We start from the raw sequence: 18,567 nt of genomic DNA on the forward strand, positions 1-18,567 counted from the left end.
GCTTTCTGCAGAATCTATAAAGATTTCTATTCCTGTTGTTGAATCTTAAAAGTGAACTTCAGGTGTGGCAGTGTTAGATACCCAGATAAGAAATGGCATCAACAAATCTCATAAATAGGTTGGTTTAAAAAATAAATGGAAAGTAATTCTTTGTTAGTTATTACAGAAGTACTCCATGACGCTCCCTTTTGCAGTATTGTCATGGTTTAAGACCAAATGACAGTTGGTCATTGGAGACTAAATGTACTCAGCTACCAAAATATTTCAGTCACAGATACAGGCAATTTTACAAATTGCACAACTTCCCTGTTCTGCAGCAGAGAAGACGTGGTCCAGGAGAGAAGTTGGGTGGGTCTGCATGGTGGATCCAGCCATGCCATGTGTTCTCCTTCAGTGCCTCTCAGGGGGCCTCCTCCCTTGTCCTCTGGGTCCTCTCCCCGAGCAACCCAGGACACTGTCAGATACAGGACTGGGTAGAAAAGAATACCTAATTCTTGATTATCTTGTCCAAATGCACTTGGTGCCTAAAAACTAGCTTTCACCATGGCTGGCACTCACAATCTGCTATTCTTGAAGGTGTGCAACACCTTCACAGCTCTCACAGTGACTGACAAGTCACTTTCACTTAAGTTACTTCTCTGTTCTTATAACTGAGCTAATCTGTTATCCTATAGTGTTAACTAAATTTCATATGCATTTGCTAATGCTATTGTCAACTAGAGCTATCTCATGCTAACTTCTACAAGTATCCATGTCATTAAAGATACCACACCAAAGCAGTTCAATCATTTTAATATGTTTTCATTATGCAACTTGACTAGACTGGCCAGCTGTCCAGGGAGTACCAAAGCCTGTGACTTTAAAAATACAAATGTATTAGAAAATATAGTAACTTAAAGCATCTTGCCGCTGAAAAATGAGCACACCAATATGACAGAATTAGTACCAGATTTTGTCTTACCATGTGGTTTTAGTCCCTTTTTTTGAAATCTGAATGGTAAGTTATGCTGCAGTTAGTCAGTGGAGGAGGTAACAGTTCCCCTTCCATTTCAACATTTAATGTAGGCAGTGACTATGATGTTCAGTGTCTCAAAAGACCAGAAGGACTTTTGCTTTTGTATGCTTCTTGTGTGTAATATAGACACCCAAGAAGGAAGAGACTCTGTTTCCCACCTCTGGCTATGCAAGCCTTTATGAATGGATGTTTCTTTTTTTTTTTCTTAACATGAGTTCAAGGAGACACAACCACATAAAGGAGCATCAGGAACAGTATTAGAGAGTTGCTGTGTGTCAAACTATAACTGTATATCTGCTTTAAGACTGATTTGGACCATTTATCTCACACTCAGAAAACCTTATGTAAACTATCAGCCTAATTTTTTCAGAAAATTCCAAACAGAATGAGGGATGTTTGGTGATAACATCAATGTATTCTGTTTGCAACAATCTTTACTGGCTTTTTCTTCTTCTATGTTCAGACCTAGGTTACAGTAACACACTGGTAAATGCTTTATATCTGCTGAAGGCAGTTTACATTGATTAGATAGATTTTCACATTGGCTCTTGCAACAGACAGTTTTCAAGGGCAGGCATAGTAAAATGGTTTTTTTTAATTCCATTATTTGAAAACTGGACATAATTCTCAGTGATTGAAACTGACAGAGGAGAAAAAGCCGATGGTGAATATATTCTCTAGTGGCACGCTGTCATCCACAAATTCTTTCAGTGACCAAAGCAATGATTGAAGTATGAAAAGCTGCTTGCATACAGTGGGTTTCCATCAGTAAAATCATTTACCACTGCTCACAAACACTTGGGGTGATCTATTACTTGCAGGTGATGCATTTTCAATGATAAAATCTTTCCTCAAAGTGACTAGAAGATTAAAAATGTTGTTTCATAGCTTGGTCCTCTCTGCAATTTCTTTAACGTAACTATCAATGACTCTTCCTTCTTAATTCCTTAACAATCTAAATACTCAGTTATCAACAAACTGAATGTGATTATTTCAATTTTCTGTTTAAAAAAAACAGTTAATGTTGTTAAGTAACAAGAACATCCTCGCATGGCAGATATTTTGCAGATTCTGAACACTGAAAAACCAATGAACTGACAGATCTACTGTACTCATAAATCTTGCACTGTTCATTAAATGAGCCTGAGGGCCCTTGTCCTCCAAACATTTATGGACTTGCTTAAAATAAAATGTGTGTTTACTAGGGTTTGTAAATACAAAGAAGAGTCTAATGCAATGCTGGGATCTTAACTCAGAGCTTAATGGATGCATTTTTTTCCATCTGTAGTCTCCACATATAAAGAGGACACAGCACTAGTAAAGGGTGATATAGGTAAAACTAATAATGTATCTTCACTATCCAAATCAGGGCATTATAGGCATCTAATTTAGCTACAACTCAAAGAACCTATGGGTAGAAATATAGGTTTCCTCTATAGCTAATTAAATTTAGACAAGGACCTCCATTAGGACCGCCATTAGTTATCTGGTCTGGCCTAAAGTAGACTGTGTGTAACTCTCTGCATGTAGCTTAAAAACAAATCCAGAGGCATTTAGAACTGAATAGGTCAAATTACTCATTTTGCTAAAGTACATCTTAATCTGGTTATCTAGAAATAGCAATGGAAAAATTGATCTTATCAGTGAAGAAACTTAGGGTCAATCGGGAAAATCAGACATCATAGAGTCACACATTTAAAAACAAAGCCACAGATCAAACTTAAGATTGTTACACAGTGAAATACGCATTTCTGTACATAATATTCTTGCTTATTAAGTAGGCAGAGCAAGATTTATGATGTCCTTAACTTCTCATTTCTTTGCTAGTAAGACATTGCATTTTGTAAATGACATTGTAGGAGTCTACACTGTTGTCACCTAGCAACTATGAAGTATTTTTTGAAAAAGTTGCTTCTTGGCTTTGGATTCATGATAAAAATAGTAATTCCACTCAACACTTTACATTTGTAGATCTTAAAATGCTTACAAAGATGCATTATTTTTACTATCCTTAATTAGAAGCATGAAAATCTAGGATGGAAAGTGTGTTGCCAAAAACAACAATCAACAGAGCTACAAATTGTATCCTGAAGATCTCACCCTATTCTCCGCATTCCAGCCTTTCAAACTGTACTTTTATATAGGTCCCTTCCAATATTTTCTGGTCTTATAAATTTTAAATGAGGAAAGGGAATAATTTAAAGAATCTGTATTTGCAATTATTATCTCCCCCTCTCATTTGAGATATTGCAGTTATTTTCTAGTCTGAGGGTCACAGTGAATTAGCCCTTGGCAAATATTTAATTTTTAATGGAAACCACTGCAGCACTGAGTTAAAGCAAGCAAAAGCTTCACATTCATCCTAAGATGATCCTGCTGCTGCATCACTGACCAGTTCTCATGTTGCATATGCAGTTCCGTGTAATTTAGTTTTTTTCAGGAACTGTTTTATCCTGATTATTGAAATATTTTCTAATAACAGAATGACAGTTGACATTGCATATTGTAAGAACAGCTGGCTTGAAAAGTGTTTCATTTTTCAAGTAGATCCTGGAGGCTGGGTAGGCAAGGTTTTGTGTGATTTGAGTTACAGAAATACTTATTTTAAATTATTTGAGAAATGTCCTACACTCATTTTCAATTCTCCATTGCCCTTGCCAGACATTTGGTGGAATGAAGCTGTTTGGGAGCATATTTCTTCCTAATAGTCCACATTTTTAAAAAACTTTTAAGTATGAATTAGAATGAATAACCACTAAAATAATGTGTGGGCTGCTGTGCAGCAGTCTCCCTGGAGAGTGATATGTCAGGATAAACATTAAAAAAATTTCTGTAATGAAACGTATATTTCTCACAAGTAAGGGAAGATCTTGACAGATCATCTGTTACAAGGTATCTGCTCTGTTCTTTACTTGTGGGACAAATGGGATTTCTCCTTATAATTCATTGTGGATTATCATTCTGTTGCAGTTTGTGTAATGGCAGCACATGGGGAATTCAGGAAGTGACACTCCAGATGTCTTTTACAATAACTGTTTCTTATTATGCTTTTGCACCGTAATACCTCTTCCTTCAAATTATCTTTTCTGTACACTTCTTACTGAAATACCTGTGTGTATCCCAAAATGAATTAAACAGAAAAATGGATCCACATAAATTACGTCTATTTTCCGTATGCGATAGGTTTTATTTCATTCATTAATTTATTGATAAAAACCCAAAGAAAAACATATATCTGGAGTTCTTTTTCTATAATACATTTTTAATACAGAAAGTGAAGTCAATATGCAGCAGCTGGAAACATAAATCTGTCTCCTGTTTTTCGTTATTGTGTGTGGTTTGATATATATGTATGATAAAGAATAAAATTAACTATGTTGCAGACATATTATTAGGAAATATTTTATCTGTAAGGCTCATTAAGCTTATCATTGTTTTCAGAAGCTCCAAACAGGTGGGAGAAATTGAACCCGTACATTAGCAGGGGAGAAGCAGACGAGCTGCCCAAACCAGTACATTGCCTATTGTATATCTTCCCTGAATGCAATGCAGTGAAAATCTTTCCAGCTGTCTCCAGAGATTTACTTTAATCGATTGGTTTAAAGCAATTTTGTAAAAGTTCATTAGTGGGACAGGGAGAAGCAAGAAGTCCCTAGCAGTATATTTGGGTCCTCCATATTTCAAGGTGTAGGCTTGGAAGCTGTATCAGCAGGACTCTTTCTCTGTAACAGCATATGTAATGTTTAATGAATTAAACCCAAAACCACTTGCTGGGTAATGTCTTATGGATCAATTCTGTACTAGTCTGTAGCAGGACTGTAAGAAAACTAGAATTCTCTGTAGTCTATCTAGCTGCCTGAAACGCAAAATCCTGAGGAGGATACCAGGTCAAGTTTTAAGTCAGATGAATGATTAGTTTGTTCTGCCTTTGGAGCTTTGTTGCTGAACATTTCCATCCCTATTTTGCCTTTAACTATGTTTAATTGTTCACCATCCAGTGTTGTCTGAGAGTAAGCGTGAACTCTGCAAGAAATTGAGACATAGGTCTTTGCACGTGGAGAGCAATTCCTTATGCCATTCAGTCTGGCTTATTACAAAAGTATTTTCCATCCAGCCTGAGTTGAGAGTGCTCTGAAGTGGGAGGGCTTGCTTGCTTTAGCTGCTGTTGGCAGATACATAATCAGATAATGATTGGCGCCTTTTTGGTAAACAGCCACAAAGCTGTAAATTATTTTAGGATTTACAGGGTTCCACTTCTCTATCCTGACAGCAATCTGCATTTCTCAGAGCCGTACCCAATGATGGTATGCTGTGATTAAGGAGAAACTTATTTATATTAGTGGGTTTTAGTCATTTTACAATCAATTTACAAACCTTTAAAATTTTTCTAAATGTGGAGAGATGAAGGACAAACAAACTGAAGCCTTTTGACAAGGCTTCTGTTTTTCTTAAGTTATTATTTATGAACTTTTTAGAAATAATCCATGTATTCCCAGGAGTTTCCATATCATAAATTGGAAACCAGTACTGTAGTGAACTTATTAAAAGAAAACTCATTTTAGACACTGAATGCCCCTGTGTTCCATTGACTTCAGTAAGAGATCAAGGGTTTATTTTGATTTTTATGCTCTTTACTAATGGAAATCATTGGGATTCAATAATGCATTTCAAGTGTGAGGGCAAAGGACATTAATTGTAGTCCATTTAATGGGCATTATCTATTTTAAACCACTCAGAAAGTGTTGAGGTCTTCCAAGAGGTACAAACTTCCTGAAGTTTTCCCTATTGAATTTAGGACTTTTAGCCATTTTTTGGCTTCTGTTACCAGAAAAATAAATCATGTACATTCATGTCCCTCTTGAATCAGAAGATTTAATCTACTGGTCATTGTAGTAAAAAGATCAAAACATGAGTTAAGACCAGCCATTGTCCTGATAGAAGTCCACTGCTTTGTTTGGCAACTAAATATTTTTAAGACTAGATTAATATTTCAATGCAAAATGATAAAATGCATCTACATTAGATGACTTAGAGATACAATGGGTAAAATAAGAAATTGTGCAAATGCTCTTTTAGACCACAGGATGCACAGGATAGGTAGGACATAACAACTTGCTTGCAGCCCATTTGACAGCTTGTGTGTTTTAGTAACGTAAAAATATATTTTTAGCACCTTCAACTTTCTTATTTACATTAGATTTATTAACTACAGCACAGAGGTTGGGTGAATATTAGATTATATCTTTCACAAAATCACATTATTTTTATTCTCTGACAAAATAATCATGTTGGTGGTATCATAAATTATGTTTAAAAAAAAAGACACATACATGCTAGTTGAATCTAAATTTTTTAGAAATGTCTATATATGTACAGATCCATGAGGTAATCTGCCAAGAAGTAACTGAAATTTGTGGATATGACAAAAATAAAACATGTTAGTACAGTGTGTAGTTCTGCACTCAAATACTGGAGCAACTCCAACACTGAAGCTCCTTCAGCTCTGTGTGTGTATGAGAATTATGTGGAGAATCTGGATAGCACAAATGAAGGACTCTTAGTGTTGCAAGCATGCAACTTTGGAAAGGTTTAATAGCATTTCACGTGCAAGTAATTCTTCTTGCTATTACATAGATACTCTCATGTCAAATTTTAGATAACATCTGGAGCTATGCATAAATACCATTTAAACAGGAGACTCATATTTTTGCTCAATAAAAGAATCAGTTAAATGACACTTTAACAACCATACCTGCAAGTACTGTTTGCCTTTCTCCTTGGTTTATCTGTAAGGTAACTGTTGCTGCATGCTTTTCTTAATGTCACTTTCTTTCCTTTTTTAGAGTTTCTTTGAAGGACAGTCTGCACCATGGGATTCCGCTAAGAAAGATGAGAACAGAATGAAAAATAGATATGGGAATATCATTGCATGTAAGTGTTGACAACATAATTGTCCACTGTGTTAACTTCCCTTCAGAACTGGATAAGAATGACCATCAGCCCTGTGCTCACATCAGGCTTATATTCCTCTTCTGTAATGAGGAAAAGTGAGGGAAGATGTTACTTTTTTTTTTTTTTTTTGAGAAAACTGTCAGATTTAATGCATTTTCTCAACTAGCCCTCTGTATACCTTCAATCCTGTAATCAATGTTTGGCTAATGGAGAATGACACCTTTAACCAGTACTCAGCTCTAACAGCTCCCAGACTGCTTGTGGCAGCTTAGTGAGAGTACCCGTGGTTGTATTGGTACCTTGATATTGGGTTCTGTATATTGTAGGAGTGGACAATACTGCTGCTTAAGTATTCCTTAATAACAGTGACAGCTATCCTGACTTACCCTCTTAATGCTAGACAGACTCTAAGGAAAAAAACAGAATCTGTATGTTTTACTTAAAAATGCCAAGCTTGATAAAGATTAGATGTACTAATAATCAAATTACTTGAGGAGATGATAGCATGCTTTGGTGAATGACCCCTATATCTGGCATTGTGAGATTGCAAAACGTGGCAAGAGATGCTGCATATGAACATGGGGGCAGAAAATATAACAAGTTTGGTAAAATTATATGATTGTTTACACACTGGTGTTGTTGCACTTAGAGGGTAAGTTGCCATTGTGTATGTAGGAGATAATCCCTTCCCTGATTGTTCCTTCAAAATTTAAGTTTAAGATATGAAGCGTGTGTGTTTCTACCAGCTGGCCAGATAACCATGAAACAGGTATAAGCAGAGAAAAAATAGCAGTCACAGCATGTCAGAAGTTTTGTAAGCATGAAAATGAATGATGGCCTTTAAGGAGGGATCATTTAATGATACTGCTGGAATTTAGAAATCATGTATAACCCTAGGTACATGGGACAGCATAGAAGAATAAACAGTACTGATTGTCTGAACATTTGGAGGACCTATGGAAGGAGTATGTAGTGCGTATTTACACTGCCTAACTTCAGCACCTAATCTAGGTGCTTGTCCAGGCACAGATCTAGCTAAGTTTCCTCATCAGCGAATCATGTGGACTTGACAGAGAGGACAGCTCTTCTAGAGAAATTATTCAGAAGTAGAGCCCATTTGAATGCTTCTGAATCACCACCTCAGGAGGTCCTCTCTGCAGTGCTTGCATAACGAGTCTAGAGAGACCAGCTCCTAACTTAGTAACCTACAGTAGGTGATATGAATAGGCCCTTATTATCACTGTGGCCCAGCTGGGCTGAGACAGTCTACAAAGAGAAAACAGCTCTGTAACTTGCTGCAGAAGGAGAACCCACAGGAAATGCTTGCGGAGGCAGAGGCAAGGTAAGCAAGAGATGCTGTCTGCCACATCATTCTGAATGGACATGATAGTATTGCTGGGTATTTTGGATGTATACTGTGCTACTTACTGAAAAAGGAAATTGAATCTTCTAGGGAAATGAACATGAATATCATGATGGGCTGGAGCATATGCAAAAGAAGATAAGTTAGCTAGATGTGGTTTTGCTTGTTTCCCTCCAAGCAATCTTTAAGGTGTAACAAACTTGTTATTTTGTGAGGATGTAGCAATACGTTAGATGACTGCTATCATTTAAGTAAAAATACTGAAGGCATAAATAAGAATACCAAAAAGCTACATGTTTGTCCTTCCTTTGTGAAATTTTGTTTCCAGTCCCAAAGTATGACAATAGATCTTCTCTTTTAGTCAGGTTTAGTGTTGTCAGTCCCCTCTTTAATGTCATGTTAGGCGTCACACTTTGACACCCTTTGGTTGAAGAAAACAGAAGACTGCTAGTGCTATATGTCTGAGGTAATGAAGTGATGAGTAGCCAAGCGAAAACAAGTAAAAGATATTAGACACACAAATCAATGGCAATTACAAGTGATACTGAAGGCTTTCTGAGAGGGCAAATATAACTCAGATCATTTAGATGTCAATTTACTTTTAATGTCCTCAGTATTTAGCAAAAGGAAAGAGTTGGATGGAGTTGTTATCAATAACACTTCCTATTTATGTGTCTGTGAAAACACAGATAACAAGTTAAAATTAAAATCCATTAGAGTTAAAGGCAGTATCTTAAAAGAGAGGCTGAAACTGCCCACAGTTTGTCGTCTGCTAAATATATGTATGCAAATGGGGTAGTTAACTGTTCAATTATTTTGTGTGTTTTTCTGCTGGATAAATGATCACTTGTCGCAGAGCCTGAGAGTACAATTTTAGTGGTCCACTTCTGAAAATTTGTCCCAGATAGTTGTATAAAGTATTTGCTTTAGCTGAAAAGCATTTTACTAAATTGCCCTTTTATGCTGTGTATAAAGACTTAAAATGTGATGGTTCAGATGACCCTGACTATAGGTACATGATTATAATGAAATGTATATTTTTTTCTGTAAAGCATTTAATGCAATTTTTTTCCATCCATTTATCCTCTTTGTTTAAATTTTTCCCAAGATACTACTGTTACATTATTGCTTGTAGTCATTGTTCTCTGAGGGAACTAAAAAAATAGCACCAAGCGGCCAGCATTGCAGGAGCTTGTCAAAATGGCAATATGCTTTACATTACCCAAGTGATGTGTGCTTAATTGGCTACAAGCCTGCCCTACCCACTTGTCCTGGTTTTGGCTGGGATAGAGTTAATTTTCTTTCTAGTAGCTGGTATAGTGTTATGTTTTGGGTTCAGTATGAGAAGAATGTTGATAACACTGATGTTTTCAGTTGTTGCTAAGTAGTGTTTAGACTAAGTCAAGGATTTTTCAGCTTCTCATGCCCAGCCAGCAAGAAGGCTGGAGGGGCACAAGAAGTTGGGAGGGGACACAGCCAGGGCAGCTGACCCAAGCTGGCCAAAGGGGTATTCCATACCATGTAATATCATGCCCAGTATATAAACTTGGGGGAGTGGGGCTGGGAGGAATAGCCGCTTGGGAACTACCTGGGCATCAGTCAGTGGGTGGTGAGCAATTGCACTGTGCATCACTTGTTTTGTATATTCCAATCCTTTTATTATTACTGTCATTTTATTATTGTTATTATTATCATTATTAGTTTCTTCCTTTCTGTTCTATTAAACTGTTCTTATCTTAATCCATGAGTTTTACCTTTTTCCTTCCAATTCTCTCCCCAGTCCCACTGGGTGGAGGGGAAGTGAGTGAGTGGCTGCATTGGTGCTTAGTTGCTGGCTGGGGTTAAACCACAACACCACTGTATGAAAGTGGCTACAACTTGTGAGCCACTGTATCAACAAGCTGAATCATGACCACAGTCCAGTCACCCACAGAAAACATGTTCCTTCTTTACTGAACACAAAAAGCTTTGTGTTTTCTCATTGGGGACTAAAACCAGCATGAATCTGCTAAATGAATCTTTTTTTAACCGAAGAAAAACTCTGTTTCTGCTGTAATTATGTAGGGTTATGCATGGATTTTGGTAAAATCTATTGGTTTTTCCTCAGGAGATATCCTGAGGTAATTTTGGAATGGGAGGGCGTTTGTACTTATTTTTACCTAACTCAATACTGACTAAATGAGAGTATTGATCACAGCTTTTAAAAGCAGCTAAAGATTTTAGATGAGACATTTGTAAAAGGCTTGATTTGCAAAGAATCAGCAGGACACATCCCAAGAAAGGGTCATTGGCTAGGCATGCTAATCAACCAGCTACTCAAGGGGCTTGTTTGAGATCACAGTCTGCAGGCTGGCATATACATGTAGGTGACATGAGGGGAGCAAGAATAAAATATTCATTATCTATTACCATTTTCTACAAAGAAAATAGATTCTAACATAACTAATTTTGAAAGCTTAAGTGATCAGTGTGAAGTTAAGTTTGATCTCCTGATAGAAGGGTATCAAAATAACAATGAGGTGGAGAAGAGAGTATTTAAAAGCTACAAAAATTGTCAAGAGCAGCTGAAGTATAAAGGAAAAAAATACCCTAAAAATCTAGACAGTTAACCTAGAGGCTATTTAAGAATCAGCATACATGTTGGAAGAATATATGGCTTGTGTACCTCTTAGGTTTAAATCTACTTGACGTAAGCACAGGCATAGACACAGTAACACTTCTTTTGTTGACTAAAGAATTTTTTCAGATTAAGAAGTGTTGCCATGCAGTAAGGAGTTAACTAGAGTCTTCAAAGCAATTAAAAAAGGGAGTCACTCCAGCTCCACTGCAAATAAATGGGTACTGAGCAGTCCATTACCTCCAGAATTCCCAGAAATTTAGCTGAGAATGCAGTACTAGAAAGAATGCATGTGAGAAGAAAAAAGGGCAAAAAGACGATATGAAGATATAGGTATGAAGTAACTTATTTAGTTTTGCCCAATCCAAAGCAAGAATCATTGCAAGGAAAGAACGGAGTAAATAAAGAAAATAACAAAATAACAGGAAAGGTAAAGAAAAGATACCGCTGCATATTATTCAATTGTATAAATCAGTCTAAAAGAAATGACAGGACTTTATATTTTTAAGATGTTCCTTAGTGGGAAATTTAAGCTTGTTTTGCCCAGTATGGAACTCATTGGTGTGCAAGTCATCAAAGGCAGGATTCAGTTGCCTAAACACAGACATGTAGTGCCATTTCAGGTGACCTAGGACATCTGTGCAGGACCAATAAATGTGACACAGTACACATGACAGACTTGTGTTATTCCATAGTGGCAGCTGAAGGCTAGGCAGTATATCCCGGGGTATATAAAGTGGCATGAGATGCTTGTGCTTAGACAACTGAATCCTGCCCTAAGTAATTCAAGAAATATAAAAATGGAGATCTTTACTAGCCTGAGTTGTCCTGGTGATAATGCTTGTAAGGCAATGATGCAGGAAATCATGAAAATGTAGATGAAGACATACCATGAGTCCAAGCAAGCTTGACCTCTGGAGTCTGCTGACTTCAGTGGAAGTTGGATCAGGTCCCGAAACTGTAAAAACAGCAGCTATGTCTGCACCTTAGAAAATTCCTAATGCAGTATGTTTCTTAAGATGGATTTTTAGAATTAAGGCCCTGTGAGCTAAACCTCTGTTCTGAAGAAACCGATAAATAGCTTAATTAAGCAGAGAATAGCACAGCACTTGGATAAACATAGCTTGGTAGGGGCAGACCAGCATGGGTTATGTAACGGAGAGTCACATCTCTATAAATGTTTAGTCTTGGAAAAGTGAATAAAGAGGCTGAAAAGGCTGACCTGATAAACATAATTGATTTGAATGTTCCAACATGTTTGGAAAAACTCGTTCTTGAAGGCTGTTGGGTGAAATAATCACAAGAAAGTAGCAAAATAAGAGCTGTATGGAACCTAGAGCTAGAATTTTAATTAATTCTGATTAACTATATTTGGTTTAAAACTGTGCCCTTTCTCTCTCCCAAGGGAATCCCAGGGAAGCAAATGAGGCTCTCAGATCTCTAGTCCCTGAGACTTAAAAAGCATAAGTCCCTGAGCATAAAAGAGGGTGAAATAAAGAATTTGCCTCTTCCTTTCCTACTCAGGCATTTGAAAATCTCTTATTTTAAGAACCACTTGCCCTCTCCTTCCTCCCCCATAATGTGGGCCAATATTGTGCTACTTATGATGAAGTTGGGGTTTTTAAGCCATTTCATGTTCTTTCGTTCATATGTTATCTTTTAGGATTTTTGAAGCTGAAAAAATAGCTATTCAGAACATGGGTGGCAAGTTTCAGGTGCTCTAATGCTTATTTACATTTACAACAAAATAATGACAGTCATGAAGGTCTGTCATCAGCTGCAAGTAATACTAGCTCAGCTAGCAATCAGCATTCAAAAACAATAATACACAGGTATCTAATTAGCAAGAGCAATTTGTAAACAAAGCAGCAATAAAGTGGCTATTTACCATCTCTCCATCCTTGAGATGATACCCTCAAATTGTTTTATCAACCACTTGTGCAGCATTCTGGAAAAGTCGTTGTGATTTGTTGCTTTTGAACCAAGAGAATCAAGAGGAGCATGTAAAATCTTAAAGAAGAAAAAGCCCTACCAGCGTACAGAGATTCTTTTTTGGGGGGGATCTAGCCTCTAGCAATTCTTAATCACTGCTGTGGTATCATAAAGAAAATGAGGCAGCTGACAAGAAACGAATTCATGCCATGGTGTTTTGGATTGGAATTTGGAAAATACAGTTGAGAGTGTTTGCACATTCCTGGATAGAGATACATGGCCACAGTAGAGCAAATTTCAGTGACAAAGCCATTATCTGACTGCTTGGGTTTTGTCATTATTTTGCTTTCTCCCTTACTGAAAACATAGTGAGTTTCTTTCAGAAGCTGTGAGGTGGCAGTATGTCTTGTAGAATGACTTCAGCTTATTTTGAGTACTGGCAGAAGCATTTCCAAATGTCTAAACCTTTGACAATATTATTTATTTTATTGACAGAAGGAGGGGAGGGTGTCAAGGCAAAAAATGTAATTGCAATGGATTTCATATTAGAAATATTTAAGGCAGACTGAAAATCAGAGGGAATTTGGAAAGCCTTATGAATGAAATGAGGATTAAATGTAGATACAATGTTTTCATGGACAGCAAAACAAGCATGAACTTGCAAATGCTGAGGTTTAGTTTGATTTAAAAGTAGTATTTTGATGAAGGAGTTGTTACTGAATGTAATTGCTTTTTTTCTCTCTCCATTGTTCCCATTTCAGATGATCATTCTCGAGTGAGATTGCAGCCCATTGAAGGAGAAACAAGTTCCGATTACATCAATGGAAATTATATTGATGTGCGTATACTGATGTAGTCAACAAACTTAACATTGTGTTCAGTAAAAGAGGGAGCTCTTACTATTCTCACATTATTCATAATTTGTAATAGATATCACAGCTAATAGCAGCTGCTAAACATTGTTGGAAAATACTATCTTTGGAAGCTAGGTGTACACTAAAGGAAAAAAAAGCCTCAAAGATTTTGTCAATAAGGAAATGAAAGGAGTCATTTCGTCTAACTGCCACTAGACTGAAACCTTGCCAGCAACACTGTATGGCTACTTTGCCTGCTGGTGCTTATATGGGCTAACAAAATGTTATTTTCACTTTCTGTCAACAGCTTGGCATCATTCCACATTTAAAAGAATGTTGTTTGCATATTAACGTGACAAAACTCTGTAATGCCTAATGCAGGGATTTGCAATCTCTTGTCATCTCTGCACTTTTAAGTCTCCTTCAAAGTATATTCTGCAGCTGTTAACCAGTACTTCTAATGCAAGCAAGACATTTCATTAAATATGTAGGCTGCTTAATTATTGAAGGTGGCTTCTTTGTTCATTCTGCATCATGTTAACTTAATGTTTTACATTAGAATAAATTCTTTAAGAGACAAGGTGGGTTTGGTTGAAAGAATGAACTCAAAAGTAGAATTGAAAATCATTAGAAAGTCAATACTATCTAAAGGCAGAAAGCTATGGATGGCAAAGAATAATTTTATTGTTTACATGGTGTGCTAGTTGTTAGGCTAAGTAAAACAAGTGTTGTTTCATAGGAAACTGTGTCTGCTAAAGATTTCTTGTTCAGCAGTGGCATCTTTGAAAAATGGTGTTACAATTTTCAGTTCAAGTTTAATCAGCAGTATGAAACAGGAACGTAACAGATGTTTTTCTCAGAGTATGGAGGAACTAGAGCTATACAAAAAAAGTAGGTACTTCAATTGTAACAATCTGAAGTTGTAACTTTCTGAAGATATCTCCTCCTATCGATGTTTATTAGCATGTTCAAGAACCATTAAGTTAAGCTCAGATTTCTGCTCAGTCCCTTGCTGTTTGAAAGAATAGCACAGTCACCAAGAGGTAAAGGCACATATGGAAATACATTTAGTTACACGTCTCACTAAACTCTGAAGGGAGTAATCTGTCACGAAAGGAAAGAGAGTGTTCACATTGGGGACCTAGATTTAAATTCAGTTTCACCTTTGCTCCAACATTCAGGATTGTTCTCATTTTAAGCTACTAGTATGTTCTTGTGTCAGATTTTCATCTGACTCTAAAATATTCAAAGATGTGAGGAATAAGGCTTTGGACCATACAGTCTCATTTAAAATGCTGATAAGATAGCTGCATAGCAACCTTTTTTGCTTATGGAAGTACAAGAGGATAGAGAGAATGTGGCCCAAAAAGAAACAGTGTGTGAGAATGAAAAAAATTTCTCCCTCATCTTCAGCAGATATCTTCATTGCAAAGCTTGGAGGACTGCAGACATCTTCCAAAGACTAGTCTACCACAAAACACAGCATTTTTTGTTTATAATCTTGCTAGTCAGGTTTCCATTAGAAATGCTTGTTTTTCTACTACAGAAGTAGATGCAATTTTACTCTTGCGTGCGGGTATTAGTACAGTTGTGTTGTCAGAATAAACATAAGGGAATGGAACCATCACAGACACTATGAAATTTTCTTGGGCATTTTTTCCCATGTGTTTGTTCACTGGGAAACAGAATTGTTTGACTCCAGCCACTAGGGATATTAGATAACACACAGCAGAAAAAAAAAATCAACTTCGTAGCTATCTGAACACTTCTTAGTTCATAGACTTCCAAATTTTGCTTCAGTGGCATGTAAAGGAATCAATTCTGTAATTAATGTTATTCTTTCTGTAATATTCAAGGTATCTTCAGATGTTTTGAGTCTTTCCCACCTTGCATCACTACAATGCCCCTTGCTCTTTTACGAAGAAATTGCAATGGCATGCAAGCTACAGCTTTAAGTTCTTCCTGTTGATGCCTGACAATGCATCATAACCATTATTAAAACATTAACACTGGTACAACTGAATTTATCAACATACTAGTCCATGATTTAAACCTTTGGTGACACTCCCATCATATCAGAAACTCAAATACTATAAAAATGGTATTGTTCCCTATTGGCAACCTATTCAATGTTGCAAAGAATCCATAGAGTATTAGGCTTTATTGCACAGCCAGCTTGTGATTAAGTTGCTCTTGTCATCAGAGAAACATAGAATTGTTTTATGTTCTTCCTATTTAGATGTGAACAAGTGTATTCATACCAAACCATGTAGTCAAAGAATTTACCCTCCTTTTTACTGTTCAGAAATAAAACATAAACAAATCAGTGGACAGAATGAACATCCCCCCACCCTTCCCTAGGCTGAATGCAAATCTAGCATTCTTTACCTGTTAAAAAAGGGATAGGCTTTGCACTCAATAGCAATAGCTTGGAGGTATATCTCAGCCTCCATGAGCATCTCATGCCATTAGCTGCAAGTGCTAGAGAGGATTTCATGCTGTTCATTTTCAGCAGAGCCAACAAGGGACTGAAAGAACATATTACTTCTGTCCCCTGTTGTACAACACTTACGTATCTTGCAGAAAACACATTTGCTTCTTGTTCCCCTTCTCCCTTGTCCTTTCCCCACTGGAAAGAACTTTTGCATCTAATACTTTATCTGTATTGTTGTGATTTTTACTGAATACTACTCTAAATGAAGTTTCACTCATAACAACATAGTCGCAGTGCATATTGCTTATATTTTTTTCAATTTATTTTAGGGTTATCATAGACCAAATCACTACATTGCTACACAAGGTAAGTTTATCACCCTTTCTTTTTGGTTATGTGAGGCTAAGAGGTTTTGGTACTTGGATTACAGTTTATGCTCTTTAATATGCATTCTTGCCATAGTCAATATCCAGGACGGAGTAGGCTCAATCACTTAGGTAGAAGCGAGCAAACTGAATTATTATCTAATTTTCAGGTATGTCAAGTAAGCAGTCCTCTACCTTCGTGTTCAAATAGGTTTTGAGTAGAAAAGCAAAATACATGCTTTTTGGCAGACGTTAATCACCATGTTGTTACTAATGAAAAAAGAAATAAGTCATGGTAGAAATATTCAATAAACTTTTCAGAGAGACAACAGTGTCATGAAAATGTATGTTCTCTTAATTGTTCCATGATAACTAGGCTTCAGGTCCTTAAAATACAAAACACTTCAGTTAGCAAGTTTTAGTAGAGGACCCAAAGACATACTACACTTGCAGGGGGATTCTTCAAAGAGATCTAGAGAGTCAATTTTACAGGCCATTGTTTAAAAGCTTGCTTGTGAACAAGAACTTATTCCTCTGTCAACACGTGAATTAATTTTCAATTTGTACTTGTCTTCAAAGACATAATTTGCCCATTCTGATGCAGCTCTTATTTATTTTTTTGGTCAAGTTCAAAGCTGGAACAGGTGGGAAAGATGAGTCTTCTGTGACTGCTTAATCATAATATTGAACAATATGCCAATCTCCTGCCTATGCTTGGGTAGCATACATGTGAAAATTTGATTGCTCCTCCACTGCTTAGAGGGAACCTTCTCTGTAATAAGTATTCTTTGACAGAGCTTCCTGCCTTTGTCTGTGGATCTGAAGAAGTTGAGCTACACCCACGTACATTTCAACACATGCCCAACCTTTTGAGAGAGCCAGCTGGAGTACTGAGTATAATATATTCAAAATAATCTTACCATGTGTTGGCTTTAGAGGTCAGAGAAAATGTTGGCCATGTCAAATAAGAGCTCTTTACTGTGAGTTCAGCTGTTCCCTAAGTAACCCAAAATGTGCAGCCTCCAGTCCCTACTTCTACCAGTGGGAGACTTCGTATCTCTGCCTTTCTGTATTTCAGCTCTCAACAGTCCCAAATGACTGCTACTTTGTGTCAGGCGCCAGTGGGGCAGGATGCAGATCTTACTTCTAGAACTGCCTCACTACTGTCAATATTACACTTTTAGACCAGAATTAGAATTTGTGATCTTAGAATATGAGCCATTTAAATGTGCTGCTTCTTCCACTTCTGCTACCCACCCACCACATTCTTTAGTCCACAGTCTGTCTACAGATGAGCCAGACAGGAAAACTAGGACAAAAATGCAGCATTTGCTTCATTCCCTTTGGGATTTTACACCCTCCTCTTCTGAGAAGAAATGGATTATTCCATTTAACCTTTAGCTAATGACACTGTTGGTTTTCACCTTTAATTGAATCCTAAAATAAAAAGATACACAGTTGGCATTTTACTTGCAGTTTGTAATACAGTCGTTTTCATCAGGAGGTTCACCAGATCTCCCTGACAGCTTTCTGATAGACATATAAGATCCCTATCTGAAGCAAGTTTCAATGCAGCTTTATCACTCATCATATTACTTGAATAGCAAATACCAAGCTTGAGGTTTTTGCACTTTCAGCTCTTAAAGCCAAGTGTGTTACAATGTATGAGTAGTATACTGAAAGTCTATGTACCAGATCCACCAGGAAGTCCCAACAGTTTCTTTGCCACACTTTTTTCCTGATATGGTGTCAAGAAGTACCTAGTCAAGAAGGAGAATAAGAGGAATAGAAACAAGTCTTCTTCCAAGATGTAAAGGATATATGACTACTTCAGCTGTCGTTCTTTGGGGCATGTCCTGTCAGTTTCTTCTGTGTAGGTGCAGCTAAGTGCACACAGGGATGCCTAACCCTTCCCATGGTTCAGTGAGTGAGAAACTGACTCTCTGAAGAATGTAAAATTCATTTTAAAATGGGCATACAATTTACAGCAAATTCAAAATAATCTGGCTGTGAGTTTTTTGGTGGATTACATCTT

The 18,567-nt window shown here is 36.9% G+C and overlaps 1 protein-coding gene across 15 annotated transcripts in view; it reads left to right on the plus strand.

The window, feature by feature from the left end:
* The window catches only part of PTPRM (protein tyrosine phosphatase receptor type M), a 505,106-nt gene that overhangs the window by 434,398 nt on the left and 52,141 nt on the right, over positions 1-18,567 (plus strand). For all 15 annotated transcript variants that reach the window (XM_030011784.1, XM_030011791.1, XM_030011783.2 and 12 more), the window contains 3 exons: positions 6,859-6,946; positions 13,641-13,717; positions 16,497-16,533. In XM_030011784.1, the coding sequence (XP_029867644.1) occupies positions 6,859-6,946; positions 13,641-13,717; positions 16,497-16,533 (202 nt within the window). The remainder of the gene's footprint in view (positions 1-6,858; positions 6,947-13,640; positions 13,718-16,496; positions 16,534-18,567) is intronic.

The sequence above is a fragment of the Aquila chrysaetos genome, chromosome 4 (genome assembly GCF_900496995.4).
Source record: "Aquila chrysaetos chrysaetos chromosome 4, bAquChr1.4, whole genome shotgun sequence".
In the NCBI taxonomy this organism is placed as follows: Eukaryota; Metazoa; Chordata; class Aves; order Accipitriformes; family Accipitridae; genus Aquila; species Aquila chrysaetos.